This window comes from Delphinapterus leucas, chromosome 15 (assembly GCF_059928025.1).
Source record: "Delphinapterus leucas isolate spDelLeu-1000000601 "Yukka" chromosome 15, BTC_Dleu_Yukka2, whole genome shotgun sequence".
In the NCBI taxonomy this organism is placed as follows: Eukaryota; Metazoa; Chordata; class Mammalia; order Artiodactyla; family Monodontidae; genus Delphinapterus; species Delphinapterus leucas.
Window position 1 is genome coordinate 14,703,636 of NC_143143.1, and position 19,426 is coordinate 14,723,061.

A 19,426-nucleotide genomic window follows, 5' to 3' on the forward strand; every position below is an offset into this window, starting at 1 on the left:
TTGAGAAGATAAACAAAACTGATAAACCATTAGCCAGACTCATCAAGAAAAAGAGGGAGAGGACTCAAATCAATAAAATTAGAAATGAAACAGGAGAAGTTACAACAGACACCGCAGAAATACAAAGCATCCTAATAGGCTAGTACAAGCAACTCTACGTCAGCAAAATGTACAACCTGGAAGAAATGGACAAATTCTTGGAAAGGTATAACCTTCCAAGACTGAATCAGAAAGAAATAAAAATATGAACAGACCAATCACAAGTAATGAAATTGAAGCTGTGATTTAAAATCTTCCAACAAACAGAAGTCCAGGACCAGAAGGCTTCACAGGTGAATTCTATCAAACATTTAGAGAAGAGCTAATGCCCATCCTTCTCAAACTCTTCCAAAAAATTGCAGAGGAAGGAACACTCCCAAACTCATTCTATGAGGCCACCATCACCCTGAGACCAAAACCAGACAAAGATACTACAAAAAAAGAAAATTACAGACCTATATCACTGATGAATATAAATGCAAAAATCCTCAACAAAATACTAGCAAACAGAATCCAACAACACATTATAAGGATCATACACCATGATCAAGTGGGATTCATCCCAGGGATGCAAGGATTCTTCAGTATACGCAAATCAATCTATGTGATACACCATATTAACAAACTGAAGAATAAAAACCATATGATCATCTCAAGAGATGCAGAAAAAGCTTTTGACAAAATTCAACACCCATTTATGATAAAAACTCTCCAGAAAGTGGGCACAGACGGAACCTACCTCAACATAATAAAGGCCATATACGACAAACCCACAGCAAACATCATTCTCAATGGTGAAAAACTGAAAGCATTTCCTCTAAGATCAGGAACAAGACAAGGATGTCCACTCTCACCACTATTATTCAACTTAGTTTTGGAAGTCCTAGCCACGGCAGTCAAAGAAGAAAAGAAATAAAAGGAATACAAATTGGAAAAGAAGAAGTAAAACTGTCACTGTTTGCAGATGACATGATACTATACATAGAGAATCCTAAAGATGACACTGGAACACTACTAGAGCTAATCAATGAATCTGGTAATGTTGCAGGACACAAAATTAATGCACAGAAATCTCTTGCATTCCTATACACTAATGATGAAAAATCTGAAAGAGAAATTAAGGAAACACTCCCATTTACCACTTCAACAAAAACAATAAAATACCTAGGAATAAACCTACCTAGGGAGACAAAAAGACCTGTATGCAGAAAACGATAAGACACTGATGAAAGTAATTAAAGATGATACCAACAGATGGAGAGATATACGATGTTCTTGGATTGGAAGAATCAATATTGTGAAAATGACTATACTACCCAAAGCAATCTGCAGATTCAATGCAATCCCTATCAAATTACCAATGGCATTTTTTACAGAACTAGAACAAAAACTCATAAAATTTGTATGGAGACACAAAAGGCCCCAAATAGCCAAAGCAGTCTTGAGGGAAAAAAACGGAGCTGGAGGAATCAGACTCCCTGACTTCATACTATACTATAAAGCAACAGTAATCAAGACAATCTGGTACTGGCACAAAACCAGAAACATAGATCAATGGAACAGGATAGAAAGCCCAGAGATAAACCCACGCACCTATGGTCAACTAATCGATGACAAAGGAGGCAAGGATATACAATGAAGAAAAGACAGTCTCTTCAATAAGTGGTGCTGGGAAAACTGGACAGCTACATGTAAAAGAATGAAATTAGAACACTCTCTAACACCATACACAAAAATAAACTCAAAATGGATTAGAGACCTAAATGTAAGACTGGACACTATAAAACTCTTAGAGGAAAACATAGGAAGAACACTCTTTGACATAAATCACAGCAAAATCTCTTTTGATCCACCTCCTAGAGTAATGGAAATAAAAACAATAATAAACAAATGGGACCTAATGAAACTTAAAAGCTTTTGCACAGCAAAGGAAACCATAAACAAGACATAAAGACAACCCTCAGAATGGGAGAAAATATTTGCAAACGAATCAACAAAGGGTTAATCTCCAAAATATATAAACAGCTCATGCAGCTCAATATTAAAAAAACAAACAACCCAATCCAAAAATGGGCAGAAGACCTAAACAGACATTTCTCCAAAGAAGACATGCAGATGGCCAAGAAGCACATGAAAAGCTGCTCAACACCACTAATTATTAGAGAAATGCAAACCAAAACTACAATGAAGGCTTCCCTGGTGGCGCAGTGGTTCAGAGTCCGCCTGCCGATGCAGGGGACACAGGTTCATGCCGCAGTCCGGGAAGATCCCACACGCCGCGGAGCAACTGGGCCTGTGAGCCATGGCTGCTGAGCCTGCACGTCTGTAGTCTGTGCTCCGCAACGGGAGAGTCCACAACAGTGAGAGGCCCGCGTACCGAAAAAAAAAAAAAAAAACTACAATGAGGTATTACCAGTTAGAATGGGCATTGTCAGAAAATCTACAAACAACAAACGCTGGACAGGGTGTGGAGAAAAGGGAACCCTCTTGCACTGTTGGTGGGAATGTAAATTGATACAGCCACTATGGAGAACAGTATGGAGGTTCCTTAAAAAACTAAAAGTAGAATTACCGTATGATCCAGCAATCCCACTACTGGGCCTATACCCAGAGAAAACCATAATTCAAAAAGACACATGCACCCCAATGTTCATTGCAGCACTATTTACAACAGCCAGGTCATGGAAGCAACCTAAGTGCCCATCGACAGACAAATGGATAAAGAAGATGTGGTACATATATACAATGGAATACTACTCAGCCATAAAAAGGAACGAAATTGGGTCATTATTTTGAGACGTGGCTGGATCTAGAGACTGTCATAGAGAGTGAAGTAAGTCAGAAAGAGAAAAACAAATATCGTATATTAACGCATGTATGTGGAACCTAGAAAAATGGTACAGATGAACCAGTTTGCAGGGCAGAAGTTGAGACACAGATGTAGAGAAGAAATATATGGACACCAACGGGGGAAAGCTGTTGGGGGGTGGGGATGGTGGTATGATGAATTGGGCGATTGGGATTGACATGTATACACCGATGTGCATAAAAATGATGACTAATAAGAACCTGCTGTATAAAAAAATAAAATTTAATTTAAAAATTTAAAAAATAAAAGAATATCTAGGTCATCAAAAGTACCGAAAGTCTGAGAAACTGTCGTAGCTAGGAGAAACCTAAGGAGATATGATGACTCAATGTCATATGGAATCCTGGAGGGATCCTGGAACAGAAAAAGAGTATTAGGCAACATTGCTAATTTTACTATTTAACAATTTCCAGGACTTCCCTTGTGGCGCAGTGGTTAAGAATCCGCCTGCCATTGCAGGGCACACAGGTTCAAGCCCTGGTCCGTGAAGATTCCACATGCCGCAGAGCAACTAAGCCTGTGTGCCACAACTACTAAGCCTGCGCTCTAGGGCCCGTGAGCCACAACTACTGAAGCCCTCACGCCTAGAGCCTGTGCTCTGCAACAAGAGAAGCCACCGCAATGAGAAGCCCGCACACCACAACGAAGAGCAGCCCCCGTTCGCTGCAACCAGAGAAAAGCCCACGTGCAACAATGAAGACCCAGTGCAGCCAAAAATAAATTTAAAAAGTAATACTGTTAAAAATTTTTCCATATCTGAATATATTAATTTGGGTTTCTGATTTGTTACATGAATTTTATGAACAATTATATCTCAAGACCACTTGTATTTCACAGTTTATCATGTTCAAAAATCAATGTCATATAAAGATTAAGATAAAACAAACAAAACAAAAAAAATCGTAAGGGAAAAGACTGATAAATGCAACAACTTGAAAATCTACATTCATCAAAACAGATTATAAAGAAAGTTAAAAGACAAGCTACTGAGAGAAGCAATCTGTAATATATCTATCAGATAAAGGATATCAAAAAGAAAAAGACAAACCTTACCCATCAGAAATATGGGCAAAAGTCATGAACAGGCCTTTCACAAAAGAGAACTATATATAGCCAATGAAAATATACGGTGCTCAAATTCATTAACAGAGAATTACAAATTGAAATTACCATTTACTCTTACCCAGTTAGAAAAATTAACAAGCCAGGCTGTACCATACAGTTAAACTAAATAAGAAGGTTTTAAAAAAAAAAAGCCAGGCTGGTGAGGTTATGGATTCCTGGGGATTTTTATATTGATAGTAGCAGTGTAAGCTACTGCAAACTCTTTGGAAAACAACTTGGCATTACCTAGTGAAGGTGAATATGCATATCCTCCATGACCCAGCAATCCTATGCTTTAGTGTGTATCTTAGAGAAACTCTTGAAGAGGACACCTTAAAAAATGTATATAGCTCGAAACCGAAAATGACCCAAATGTTCATCAACAGTATAAATGTATAAATAATTATATTTATTATTATTATATCATAGTATTGTGGCAATAAAAACAAATTGAAAATAGCTATACACCTCAAAAATATAAATCTCAAGATAATGTTAAGTAAAAAAAAAAAAATGGACAGAAGAAAACACAGACTATGATCTCATTTATGTAAAGTTCACAAATAGGCTAACTAAACAAACAAAAATGGGAAAAACACGACAAAAATAATGACAGACCGGGTATCATCATCAGGTAGTTTCAAATATTGCTACTGTAAGGCTGAAATTCCCAAACTGCCATGTCAGTTTCCCTAGTAGAGCTGTTAAAATCAGGTGCCCATTTTGTTTCATTAGTTAAACAAACATTCATGAGTTAAGACTATCTCTACCGTAAACAAGCTTATGGAGAATGTGTGATAACAAAAGCCTATGGCGCACTTGGTACCGTGCTAGGTACCATGCCAGGTGTTTTGCACTCATTTTTTTTTTTTTTGACAGAGCATAAGCATTTAATAATAAAAAATATATATACTATAAGTACCATTTATGCCAGGTGCTGTGCTAAAGGCTTTATAGTAATTTTAATTTAATCCTTACAACAACTCTATGAAGTAAATAAATACTATGACCTCCATCCTCAGTGGGTACTGTCGATATTATTATTATCCTGATAATAATAATAATAAAGATAATAGGTAACATTTTTTTTTTTTGGCCACACCGTGCAGCTTCAAAGCGCAGAGTGAAAGCACAGTCCTAACCAATGGACTGCCAGGGAATTCCCAATAGGTACTTTTGATCACCTACTAATGCCAGGCACTGGGCTAAGGCTTTATAGTCAACCTAATTTAATCCTGAGGACAGCCCGACAAAGTAGGTATCATCCCTAATGGATATTACTTCCATCCCCATTTCCAGGATAATAAAACTAAGGGGGAGGATGAGGAAACTAAGCATAAGCAAAATCAAGTAACTCACCCAAGGTCATATAACTAATAAAGGATAGAGCTAGGATTTGAAACTTTGTCTGACTCTTATCTGTCTGCCTGTGTTTAGCCACTTTCACACTCATTATTTTATTTAATATTCATAAGCCCTATAAAGTAAATGTAACATAGAGGTTAAGAGCACAGGTTCTGAAGATGGAAAGACGTGAGCCCATATCCTCGCTCTACTATGTTCCAACTGTGGAACCGAGGACAAGTTCCTCAACCTCTTGGAGAGGGATAGGCCCTTCATCTATAAAATGGAGGGTTTTTTAAAAATAAATTTATTTATTTATTTTTGGCTGCGTTGGGTCTTCGTTGCTGCGTGCGGGCTTTCTCTAGCTGCGGCGAGGGTGGGCTACTCTTTGTTGCGGTGCACGGGCCTCTCATTGCGGTGGCTTCTCTTGTTGTGGAGCACAGGCTCTCGGTGTGCAGGCTTCAGTAGTTGTGGCACTCAGGCTCAGTAATTGTGGTTCGTGGGCTCTAGAGTGCAGGCTCAGAGTTGTGGCGCACAGAATAAGCTGCTCCGTGGCACGCGGGATCTTCCCAGACCAGGGCTCAAACCTGTGTCCCCTGCATTGGCAGGAGGATTCTTAACCACTGCACCACCAAGGAAGTCCCAAACTGGAGGTTTTTAAAGTATCTGTGTGTAAGTGTGAAAGGGTAAATATGAAAACTGAGATAAGGCATGCAAAGAACTTATAACACAGTGTCTGGTACACAACAAATATTCAATAAATATTAGATGATAACATCATGGTCATCATCACCATCTTCTCCATTTTCTTGATTAAAAAAATGAAGATACAGAGAGGGACAGTAGTTTATCCAATGTTACAAAACCAGTTGGTGTCAGTAAAAGAATTTTAAACATAGGTCTAATCAGCTTCAAAGTCTGAACCCTTTTCCACTTGCCAAGACACCTCATGAAGGCAAAGGAAGCACATCCTAGACAAAGGGAGATCTCAAGGAGCTCTTCCTTAGGAAAGGGAGACCTAAGCTGAATGCTTAAAATACAACTTGACTTGGTCAGATGAAGTGAGAGAAAGGTACTGCAGACAGAGGGAGCAATACATCCAAAGGAGCTGATACAATGAACAGTGTGGACTATTTGAGTAGATACAATTATTTCCGTGTGGCTAGAGCCCAGAAAGTAAGAGGCAAAAAAGTTAGAGTCTACATATGAAGCAAACATAAGATGCAGCATGATTCTGAGCAAGGGTTCTTAAAGTGAAATCTCCAGACAAGGAGCATCACCACCTAGGAACCTGCTACGAATGCAAATTATTGGGGCTACACCAGGTCTGAATCGGAAACTCTGGGTCTTTTAAAAGGTCCTTCAGGTGACCCTAATGTATGGCTGATGTTTGAGAAGATGATTTTGATCAATGATGGAATGTAATGGTGTTTTTCAAAAATAATGAAGTCATCCTTTATTAGATAACTCAGAAGAGGGAGAGGACCATAGTATCTGGATAGAAACTAGCTATAATACCTATGATGTGCTTGGTTTTTCTTTGATAGCAGTTAATCAATTTTACAGGTTATTCTACTTACAGATCAAATTTGCCCTATGTTTCACCTTAGAAAAACACTCCCAAACAGGCTAACATTTTAAATCTTAAAAAAAATTTTTTTCTTTGTTTCATACCTTCTAAGTTTCATACCCTGAAAGGTCAAACTTAGGTCTATTAAAACTAAGTGTTTAGGGCTTCCCTGGTGGTGCACTGGTTGAATCCACCTGTCAATGCAGGGAACACGGGTTCGAGCCCTGGTCTGGGAAGATCCCACATGCCGCGGAGCAACTAAGCCCGAGTGCCACAACTACTGAGTCTGCGCTCTAGAGCCGGCGAGCCACAACTACTGAAGACCGTGCCTAGAGCCCGTGCTCCGCAACAAAAGAAGCCACCGCAATGAGAAGCCCACACACCACGACGAAGAGTAGCCCCCACTTGCCACAACTAGAGAAAGCCCAAGTGCAGCAACAAAGACCCAACTCAGCCATACATACATACATACATAAATACATAAATAAATAAAACAAAAAAACTAAGTGTTTGTAGGGACTTCCCTGGTGGCTCAGTGGATAAGACTCCGTGTTCCCAATGCAGGGGGCCCGGGTTTGATCCCTGGTCAGGGAACTAGATCCCACATGCTGTAACTAAGAGCCCGCATGCTGCTACTAAGAGCCTGTATGCCGCAACTAAAAGATCCCGCATGCCAAAACTGAAGATCCCACAAGCCGCAACTAAAGATTCCACGTGCTGCAATGAAGATCCTGCGTGCAACTAAGACCTGGTGTAGCCAAATAAGTAAGTAAATAAATAAATACTTAAAACAAAAAAACCCTAAGTGTCTGTAGAAACCATCATGATCCCAACCTCTTAAAAACTTACAATTTTTATAAATTTAAGAGGATGTCATAATCAACTTTTTCTTTTGAAAACAAAATAGAAGTGTCGCAATTCCATGAGTTTTACTTCAGTTTTGCTAAATCCACGCAAAATTAAATGTTGCCACAAACCAGAGCCACACCACCTCTAAGTACTTTAGATACCAAGGTTCCTTATGAGATTTCATTTGAAAAGAGTGTCCCACAGATAAGACAAGTTTGAAACAACTGGTCTACAGGATAAAAGTTAAGATCTTTAGCATAAAATATAAGGCCCTCCAAAGCCTGGTCCCTCTCAGCTCTCTCAAGCCTATTCCCACTACTTCGTGCCTGGGAATGAACTCTCTTGCAACACCAAACTGCCTATAATTCCTCATAAATACCACAGTGTTTCTCATCTTTGTGAATTTGTCCATGTTGTAGCTTCCAAATGATTACTGCCTGGTTTTATTTTACTTTATGTTTAAACAATTATATTAGGCTATGGGAAACAAATGTGACATTCTGGGCCCAGGTGGGACTGAGCTTGGATGACTTCCACTATAGAGTGGGAGGGCAGGGCCTACAGTTCAGGCATAACAGGTCCCAGCTGTTCTCTAGGTCCTTCTGTGCCCCTAGGTTGAGCCATGAGTCAGGCCACAAGAAGCTCTCTATTCCACCTCCTCTCTTTGGACACTGTAGGACTAGAGTTAGACACAGACCGATCCTAGGAGTAATATCTCCTGATGGTTCATTTGGCTAAGGAAGAAAGAGATGTTTTAAGTAGTCAAGGAAGAACTACCACACTCCAACCATGGGTCACCCAAGGAGCACAATATCCTGTAAGTCAAAATGGTCTTCCCTTTATCTGGAAGCTTGCCCCCCAGGGGGCATCTCGCAATGTCTGGAAACATTCTGGGTTGCCACAACTTGGCAGGGGTGGGGAGGGTTGCTACTGGTATCTACTGAGTAGGAGCCAGGGATGCTGCTAATTAAACATCCCACAACGTACAGGATGGTCCCCCACAACAAAGAATTATCTGGCCCAAAATGTCAATACTGCCAAGGTTGAGAAACACTGCTTTATTTCTCAATTTGAAACCACATCACCCAGGAAGGCCTTCCTGAACAGCCCAGACTGGGTTAGGTACCTCTTGTTGGTTTCCCATAGTACTTCACACTGTATCATTCAGCAATCTGTGTCTTCTGTTAGATCATGGGTACCTTTAGGGCAGACTTCTGTACTCTGTCTGGCACATAGTAAGTACTCAGTGAAGTAGCAGAGACTGCTATCTGCCTACCCCAAAAAACAACCTATTCTTCTCTGTAAAAGAAACATCAACTCTCAGTTGGGCACATGGTCACTACATTCCTCAGCCTTTTATTTATGGCCATAAGACTAAGTTATGGCCAGGGCAACACACGGAGAAGGGCTACCTGGAAGCTTCTTGAAACTATTCTTAAAAAATACTTAAGGCTCCTTCTTATATGCCCACCCTACCCTTACCCTGCTGCCTAGGACACAGATAATATGACTGGAGCTCCAACTTGGACCTTGGGGGCAATGAGCTTCCAAACCGGTCTTGCTCTGCCTTCTTTTACATAACAGCCACTATTTTATTTAAAACCATTGTTATCTTGGATCTCTATCTTTTGCAAAGACACCTTAATCTAAATGATTTAATACCCAACTTCTATTTTTTGCCATCGATTGCCATGTTCTTCAAGAAAAGTGAGAGTTGTGCTTTATATTAATTTATGTTCTTGTTCTTCTCATTCTTCACTGACATATTTTTAAATACAATTTTCCTCTACTGTTTTCCTTTTACAACCTGTTTTGCTGTCAATTGTATTCCTCGTTTATTCAATTACCCTTTTCCAGCTAAGTGTTCTCAGCTACTTAGCTCTTCAATTTGACTTGTAAAAGTAGCACAGCCATTTCCACAATCCCAAAGCATTCCTCTTAGATGGTATTTGATTAACAACTAAATTTATAAAGATAGGTTTACTGCCTTCACAAAGGATCAGTAATCCAAAGTAAACAGCCTTGCTCTATGATAATTTTATGGGGAAAAGTGTAATATTTATAAAACTCATCTGGGATATTTTAATCTGAGTTCACAGAGCTCAGCCAATCCTGATTTGCATGCTATTAATCTTACAAACTATAGAAGTGATCCTAATTTGCATGAATATAGCTTTCTCTTAACTTGCTCATAATATTCTTTTTCTTTTTTTTTGGCGGTACCGCAGGCCTCTCACTGTTGTGGCCTCTCCCGTTGCGGAGCACAGGCTCCGGACGCGCAAGCTCAGGGGCCATGGCTCACGGGCCCAGCTGCTCCGCGGCATGTGGGATCTTCCCGGACTGGGGCACGAACCTGTGTCCCCTGCATCGGCAGGCAGACTCTCAACCACTGTGCCACCAGGGAAGCCCACTCATAATATTCTTGTTATCCTTACATTTCAGAAATTTTTCAAGTAGACATTTTGTTATCTTTCTCTGGTAATCCTGTAAAATATAAAAATTTTTAATTTCCAAACTAAGTTCCATTTTGGAAACTAAAAAAAAAAATTAATATTCTAAATTTACTAAATAACTATTCTACTTCCTCAAAAGTATCTCCATTTCCAAAAACTTTTCTGCATTATTTTCACCTATTTAATGTGTTTTTTGCTCTGGATCTGATTTCTAAGTTTTTTCTCTGCTTTACACTTATTAGAAGCTTCAGTGTCATTTATTGTATTCTAATTTGTTCTCTTATATTTACCACTATTATTACATTTTTCATTCTAACCTATTTGTGCATAATAGTTGTACACCCTTTTTCTGCTCTAGGAGTAGATAACTCTTCTCTGAATTGTAGTTGTGATTCTTTTTTTTTTTTTTTTTTTTTTTTTTTGTAGTTGTGATTCTTGTACTTATTCCTTTTAAGGGTTATCATTATATTATTTTGTTTTTCTGGCTTTGCTCTTTTGACTACTAAACTTATTTACTGATCATAAGTTACCTTTTTATTTCACTCACTCTTGAGTATACATATGGTTGGTGGCTTTTTTTTTTGTTGTTACTGTTATTGATGATTTTTATTTGTTCCAGGTAATTCTATAGTATCTTAATGAGTTTAAGAGCAAAAACAACTCTGTGCACTCTAGTAACTTCCTGAATGCTTCCATATGGAGATGACTAAAATTCCACAAAAATTCCACAATCTGCAGGAAGAGGTCTACATAAATAGTCTCAAACTTTACTTCTATTTCCTACTCAAAATACAAACTTCTATTTCCTACTCCAAACGCAAAATACAAATATCAAACAGATCAGGCCTCAGCAGTAGATACCATTTACTGATCAGCAAAACCCTCCTCCAATTCAATCACTTGGAGAATTCTGCCGGAATACACCTATTTGCATAAAATATTTTCCTTAGAATGTGCCCCCCCACCTTTCTATACAAACATTTCTTGAAAGATAAAGGCAAAAAGACATGTAGAAATACCTCAATTTTCTCCTACTCTCTATTAGTTTAGAAGAAATAGATCAGCGAGTTCTATACATATTGTTTTTTGGAGCTATCATATTCAAGACTATGATTCAGTTTAATACAAAGTTGAATAGTATGGTTGAATAATTTATTAAAACAGAACGTAGCATTCAAACATAAAAGTTATAATGCCAGTCACTGGAGAAACTAGAACTACTACTGGAGTTGAACGACTACCTTAAAATATCAAGGATGACTAGTATATCTAAAATCCTAGGGACTTCCCTGGCGGTCCAGTGGTTAAGACCCTGTGCTTCCAATGCAAGGGGTGTGGGTTCGATTCCTGGTCGGGGAACTGAGGTCCCATATGCTGCACAGCGTAGCCAAAAAAAATTAATAAGTAAAAAAATAAAATAGAATAAAATCCTACAGTTTTACCTAAATGCAGAACTAAAGCTAAATTATCAGCCAGTCAAAGCAATCTGTTTTCATCCCTTCTCCACTCATTATTTTGCTTTTATTTTCAATTTTGAAAAGTTTAGCTTATATACACTAATCTCTAATGAAGACTCCCTGGACCACGCCAGAATGAAAGTATGCTTTCTTCTATCAAACTCTTTCATAGATGACCCTTATACATGCTAGCAGGTGACTACCCTACACCTCCTACTCTTCTGTAACTGGAACTGATCAGGGAAGCAAGAGATGAAATGAAAATAACTGAAAATTCCTAAGCAAAGCAAAAGAAAGCTTAACCTTCATAGTTAACAATATAAGGCAGGTAGAACCATGAAGGCCCTTCTTATTGCTGTCGTCAACAATTTCTGCATCCTGAGCCATCTGGTGATATCTTCAAGGCTGCCTGAATATTTTCAGCATTTTTGTACTAAATAATACTAAAATAAGTATTAAAATACTTACTTTAAACAATTTTCCCAGAATAAAAATATTTATAGGAAGGCAAAAGCACACAGGATGATTGACTCTGGGCTATGAATTCCTTATGGTCATGACTCTCAACTAACATGTAATATTTACAACCTGGTACTTACTAATGGAGTAAGTCTGTATGTTTTTACCTTATCCCCCAATTAGCTCTTTTTAAGAGCAGGGACTCAGTCTTAAAAGAGGCAGTACAGTTTAGATTAGACCTGCTTCAACCACAGTAGCTCTGCTCTTATCTATTTTATACTGTAATGCTGGGTAAGTCTTTGTTTCAAAAAGGAGTTTAAATGTTATTATTTTGCTTGTAAGTTTAAAAACTACTTGCATCCCACTAAAATTAAAAGGACTGACAATACCAAGTGTTGGAAAAGATGTGAAGCAACTATAACACATTCATGTATAGTATGGTCACACATGAATGGTACAGCCATACATGAATGATACAGACACCCTGGAAAAATGGAAGTATTTGTTAAAGATATATAGATACATAGACAGAGATCTCTTACGAGCCATCAATTCTACTCATTGTTATATACCCAAGAGAAATGAAAGCTTATGTCAACCAAAGGTTATGTACAAGAATATGCTTAGCAACTTTACCCATAATTCCCCCAAACTGGAAACATCAAATGTCCATCAATGGAACAATGGATCAATTGTGTTATATTTACATATTGGAATATCACGTAGTAATGAAAAAGAATGAACTACTGCTATGTATAATATTCTGGGTGAATCTAAATGTTAAATGAAAAAATCCAAGAACAAGATAATAAATAGACATGACTGCATTTATATGAAGTTCAAAAACAAGCAAGACTGTTTTTGAACTTTATATGCAACCTCATATCACCTCTAGTGAGAGAGATTGGAACAGGGTTACTCTGGGGTTTAGGAGGATACTGACTGGGAAGGAGCATAAAGGAGTCTCCTGAGTGCTGGTAATTTTTTTATATCTTTATATGGATGGTGAGAACACAAGTGTGTAGAGATATAAACATTCATCAAATTGTACACTGAATATTTGTGATTTACTATATATGTTATACCCTAATTTTAAAAAACTCATATAGTGGCAAGAGTCGTGGAATAGGCATTGGAGGTTCTAGTCATGGTTCTGCCATATGTGATTCTTGACAAAGCATAAAACCTCACTGGATCTGCATTCCATAGACTACATGCTAAGTAAGGTCTCTTCCCCCTCTAAAAGTCACTGATTCAAAATTCCTATGAATTTCCTTGGTCTGCATGTTTGCAAAATTATATTTTTTCTTTTTTCTTTTTTTTGGCCACGTTGCGCAGCATGCAGGTTCTTAGTTCCCCAACCAGGGATCAAACCTGTGCTCTCTGCAGTGGAAGTGCAGAGTCTTAACCACTGGACCACCAGGGAAGTCCCTGCAAAATTATCTTTTCCTGATTTCCACAGAAATATAACTTGAGCATCTCTTTAATCCCTACTTGGAGAGATGGGGGGTGTTAATAGGCTTATTTTACATTAATAGATGGAACTAGCATCAGAATTTCTGGGCCAACATACAAGCATACAAAGTAAAATGTTACCTAGGAATACAGGTGATTAGAAACTAGTGATGCTCTATTATTTGGAAAGAACAGTGAACTGTGATGACGTTAGCTAAAGCTGTAATTCTCTTTGAATCAATAAAAATAACCTGGAGCCACTGGAGTGACGATACCTAATAATTTATAATCAATAACTGAAAGCTTGTTGCAGAAAGGTAGCTGTTTCTTTCCAATTACCTATATGAGGAATCAATATTTACTGTACAAGTTCTATACTTTGAAAAAAAATCAAGAAGACATTCCTTGATAGGGGCAAGCAGGACACACAAGGGAAGTTCACTGCTTTTTCTTTTTTTTTTTTTTACAGGGGATATTACTTTTATAAATGGAAAGATAAAAAATAAAATTTAGTCATAGCCAACTTTTCTTCATGAGGAGATGCTACCTGAATTTAACAGTAGGTTTTATATCCTTATATCCTTATTCTAGGTATAAGTCATCAAGTCAGGTTATCAGATCAAGTCAGGCCACCCTAGTCATCACTTCATGAGAAAGGAAGAAAAATACAATGGTTTTAGAAATATTTGAATCCAAGGAACTTCTTGTATGAATTATGGATTAAGCTTCCAAATTTCAGAGATCCTCTAAAATTTTGTAAAAATCAAGGGAAGATGTATCCATCAGATGACAAAAGAAGCACTACATGTAATAAAATGCCATGGGAAAAAGCACTAGCCCATTAAGACCAAAGCATAGATTCTAATTCTGGCCCTGCCATTTAAATTTGAGTAAATCATTTTGATCTTTCTGACTCAGATTTCCTACCTGTAAAATGAAGGGAATGAGTTAGATAATTTTAACCTTTATTTTTCTCTCACTAAAATTTCCTATATGCTGGAATTCACTACATACCAACATGGTAGATGCTTTTCCTCATATTGACCCTAATCTACACAAAAGTTAACTATCCTTATTAACAAAAATATCTAGAAATTAAATATCAGAAGCCACTAAAATTGAATGATGGACATTAGAGTCTGATGTCTTTTCCACTGCTATAAATTGGGTTTGCTTCCATCAAGTACATAAAGGACAATTCATAAATTTAAAAATGAATTAAGCAAATGAAAGGGTCTATAATGAACCGGCTAGAGAATTTTTTAAAAACTTACTGATGAAGCTCTATTCCAGAAAAGGTCTATAGTTTCCATACACATATATATATTCCATATAGACACACACACACACACACACACACACACACACACATTCTTTATTAGCTGAATATGGTCAAATAAAAAACATAACATCTACTCACTTTGACAGAGATACTCCCCCAGCTTTCCCAATCATCTCTTCATGGTGTAATACTGAGTGGTTCCAAGGAATTTGGAGGAACTTTAAGAGTGTTCTCATCCACCGTTCAGGATGTAAGACAAGTTGCTCATAGTGAACTAACATGCATTTTTTATAGCCAACCTCCATACACTGGTTATACATGGTCTCTATGGCACGATTCCACTTGGTCAAACAGTCCCTATAGCTGTTCAGGTCAAATCCAGCGATTGTAACTTTTCGAGAAATCATTGAATGTACTGATGCCCGGCCATCACGGACCATCAGGAGAAATTTGGCATTGGGGAATAACCTAGCAAGGTAAGTTAAGGATTTCAGGGCAAAAGGATCTTTATTACATAAATAAGGGGCTGGCTCCCCATGCTTAACAATGATTTCTAGTAAGAAGGCCTGCATGGCAGAATCCAGCACTTCATCGGTGACACCAGCCTCATCCAAGCGTATTTTCTCTTTACTCGACCGTGACCATATCTGCTTCAGAGCCAGGATTCGAGGAATGACCCTGGTTTCCTCTCCACAGCGAATATCAGGGTGTGCATCTAGCATGGCCCTCATGAGTGTGGTTCCACTCCGAGGCACACCTCCAATAAATATTAAAGGCATATCTTTGTGATAGGCAAAGGTTTTATTGGCTTTGATGTCCAGGCCAGTTCGCACAGTGGTCTTTGTGTTCTCAAATTTGAGGGGTTGGCTACGTTCTTCTATTCGGTGATGGCATTCCATGGCGTGTTGGCCCAAGTAAAATACAGTCACAGAACTAATCACCAGACATGCCAATAGTAAGTTCTGCTTCAGTTTTCCAACCATCTTGATGTGGTTATCTTGCTATTAAACAGATATTTTGCTACAAATGTTTTTCAGAAAACATTCAGGCCATGGAGATTCTACTTCAGAAAGATGACCAATATCTAATAGGAAAAGGAAAAAGTTATTTTACCATTACATTAAGATTGTTTACAAAGTAATCATCAGTTATCACCATTGCATTTTAGCTAGAAAGAAGTTGAAGCAGTCTTAAATACACTGATACTCTTAGAATAAAAGTATATATAAATATAAGCAAAAATAAATCAATATTTCTAATCAGAAACAGCTTTTCTTAATGTAACAATTCTGAAGCTACAGACCTTGCACAGAATGGAAAAATAAATAAAATTATTTCTATAGTGAGTCAAGCAAATATTTAATATTCCCAAGTATGTTTGGAGTCTAACCCAAGGTTCATCTCTGATATTCAGAGTTGCTTCATCCCCAAGAAGCTTCATCCACATTCTACTATAAAGAGAAATTACAGAAGAAATATACAACTTCCAAATTTTTAACACAGATTCAGTTTATTCATATCTTACAAATTATTTATTTAGGTACTACAGTCCAGATACTTGGGCTTGGCTGAGGATAAACTTTGAAAAGGACAGCAGTGCAGTGACCCCTGCTCTCAGGAAACAAAGTCTCATGGGCAGACAAATATACAATGATAATAAAGTGTGATCAGTGTCTTAGTAGAAATAAGCAAAGGAGACAATGGTAGTATAATGAAAAGGCACACAGAAAGGAAGCTACCTCAGGAAGCTATAAAACCATATATAAAACAAGAGGAAGGGGTACGCTAAGCAATAGAAACTTGTGTGCAAAAGCACAATGGCATGACAGAACACAGCATAATTAGGTGACAAGAAGTAGTTCAGGAAAGCTGGTGTATAGGGTGCAAAGAAAACTGTGTGTGTCTGTGATCTAGCCTTATCTAGAATAGATAAGATTTGGGTACACAGAGCATTCTAAACTGAAGATACGCTATGACCAAAGACACAGACATGTAAAAGCAGGGGCATGTATGTAAAACATACGTACTATGTACATGTAAACTTACCCTGAATTTCAGAGGGCAAGTGTGATGTTTAGTTTTATCTGTCAACTTGGCTAGGCTATGGTGCCCAGTGTTTGGTCAAACACCAGTCAAAATGTTTCTGTGAAGGTATATTTTTTAGAAGTGATTAACAATTAAATCAACAGACTTTGAGTAGATTACCCTCCAAAATACAGGTGGACCTCATCCAACAACTGAAGTCCTTAAGAGAAAAGACAAGTTTCCTGAAGAAAAAGGGATTCTCCACAAGACTGCAACACAGAAACCCTGCCTGAGCTTCTAGCCTGCTGCCCTGAGGAATTCAGCCTCTAGGCTAACATCAACTCTTACCTGCCGGACTGCTGTATGGATTTTAGAAATACCAGTGCCATAATCACATGATCCAATTCCTTAAACTCTCAGTCACACACACACACACACACACACACACACACACACACACACACACACACGAATATCCTGACTGGCAGTGAGTACACCTGGGGAAATGACTGACCACACCAGAAAAAGAACACGTTCTGAGGGGCTGGATGTCTAGCTATGAACTAACCAGAAGGTAGGCAATTCTTCTCCCCAAAAAAACAAGTCATAAAGAGGAATGAAACTGACAAAACCACCCTTTCAGTCCTCTGGAAATTGACCAAAGGAATACAGCAACCCAAGAAGCATTTATGTTTGAAAAACTGCTCAACGTTCAGTAAGAACAGTGAAAGCTGTGGTATTTGTGCCCAAGACTACTCCCACCCCCACCATCCACCCACTCAGCAGGTACAGAGGTTCTGCAGGGCAGGGCAAACTACAAGGCCTGGAGGCTTTGCTGCTGGAATCAATGGGAGATCACTCAATTTGAACTGGAGCGTAGCACACACGCCCAACTGTGCTGCCAGTGTAAGTGATGCTCCAGGCGGCAGGTGAGCAAGGACGGTGAAGAGCTCTAGTAGGCTGAGGCTGTAGTCGTGATCAGCAAGCTCGTGGCCAACGCTGAGCTATATACAGGCAAAGAGGAGGCATGAAAGGATCAAGCGGAAAGTAAACACCAGGGCAGATTTGAGAACAGCCTGAACTTTGAACATGTTCCTCTGCCCCACACGCAGATCCACTGGCAGAGGACAAGTCTTACTGCCTCAATATGTTTGAGCACAACCGCTGTCCACTAAGCTATGCAGACAGGAGGGCAAACCACAAGAAAGCCATGCTTAATAATGAAAACAATTGTGTGTGTGTGTGTATGTATCTGAGCAGCTACATCAGCATACATTTATATGAAATGTTCACATCTGGCAAATTTACAGAGACAGAAAGCATGGGGTGGAAGCAGGAACTTATGGCAAACAGGCATGAGGGGACTTTTTCCAGTGATGAAAATGTTCTAAAACTGGACTGTTGTGATAGTTGCACAACTCTATAAAATCTACTAAAAATCACTGAATTGTACCCTTAAAATGAGTAAGTTTTATGGTATATGCTACACCTCAGTACAGCTGGTTTTTCTTTTTTTGAAGAATACACTCAAAGAAATATTTTTTGAGAGTCTCAGTAGGATACAACAGTCAAGATCTGGTTTTTGTTTACTCATGTATTCATTCCTTTAGCCACATATTTGAAGACCTATTATTGTGCCAGGCACTGTACTTTATTATAAAGCTGCAACAAAGAACCACAAAGTGAGAAGAGGTTGAGATTAGAAGATCAGCTTGATAAGAAAAGACTGCAAAGAAAAAAACATTAATTAAGATAATTGGTAGCAATATAGCATTGAAATATCTATGCAGAAAACTGTATCCATGATGTAGAAGGCACACTTAAGATGTTACACCAGTATTTAATTTAAAGGGGAGAAAGTGGGAAGGAAAAAAAACAATGGAGAGAAAAGAGAGTAATAGAGAAAATGGAGAATTAAGATTCAACCCTAGAAAAATAACGTTTTGGTTAAAGAAACTAAAACTGTATCACAAGCACAAAGGGAAAAAATCCTTTTGGAAATAGAAAAAAAGACATTAGTCTATTCAAGTGAGGGCCTACCTTTCAAGCAAAACAATGACAATAAACCCAATCTGGAAACATCCTGGCAATTTCAAATATGGCAATTTCAAATTTCAAATATAGTTCAATTTCAAATGTGAAAGAAATAGTTCTTCAGGCTTCCAAACAGAAAAAGAAAATAAGGACCATAGGACCAAAAAACAAGCTGGCATTAGATGTCTCTGCAACATTAAATGCTTATCCTCTGGTTTCCTTGTAAGATACCTTTCCTTATTTTTCAAATTTGCTATGATGAACATGTGTTACCTTTCTAAGTGAGAAAAGAAAAAACAATATTAAAAAATAATAGGGGGCTTCCCTGGTGGCGCAGTGGTTAAGAATCTGCCTGCCAATGCAGGGGACACGGGTTCGAGCCCTGGTCCAGGAAGATCCCACATGCCATGGAGCAACTAAGCCCATGAGCCACAACTACTGAGCCTGTGCTCTAGAGCCCGCAAGCCATGAATACTGAGCCCACGT

At 38.3% G+C, this 19,426-nt stretch overlaps 1 protein-coding gene across 4 annotated transcripts in view; it reads right to left on the reverse strand.

The window, feature by feature from the left end:
• Nucleotides 1-19,426, reverse strand: part of TPST1 (tyrosylprotein sulfotransferase 1) — a 120,957-nt gene that overhangs the window by 73,599 nt on the left and 27,932 nt on the right. For all 4 annotated transcript variants that reach the window (XM_089895834.1, XM_022588163.3, XM_089895835.1 and 1 more), the window contains exon 2: nt 15,020-15,965. In XM_089895834.1, coding sequence (XP_089751960.1) covers nt 15,020-15,864 — 845 coding nt within the window. In that variant the 5' untranslated portion in view covers nt 15,865-15,965. The remainder of the gene's footprint in view (nt 1-15,019; nt 15,966-19,426) is intronic.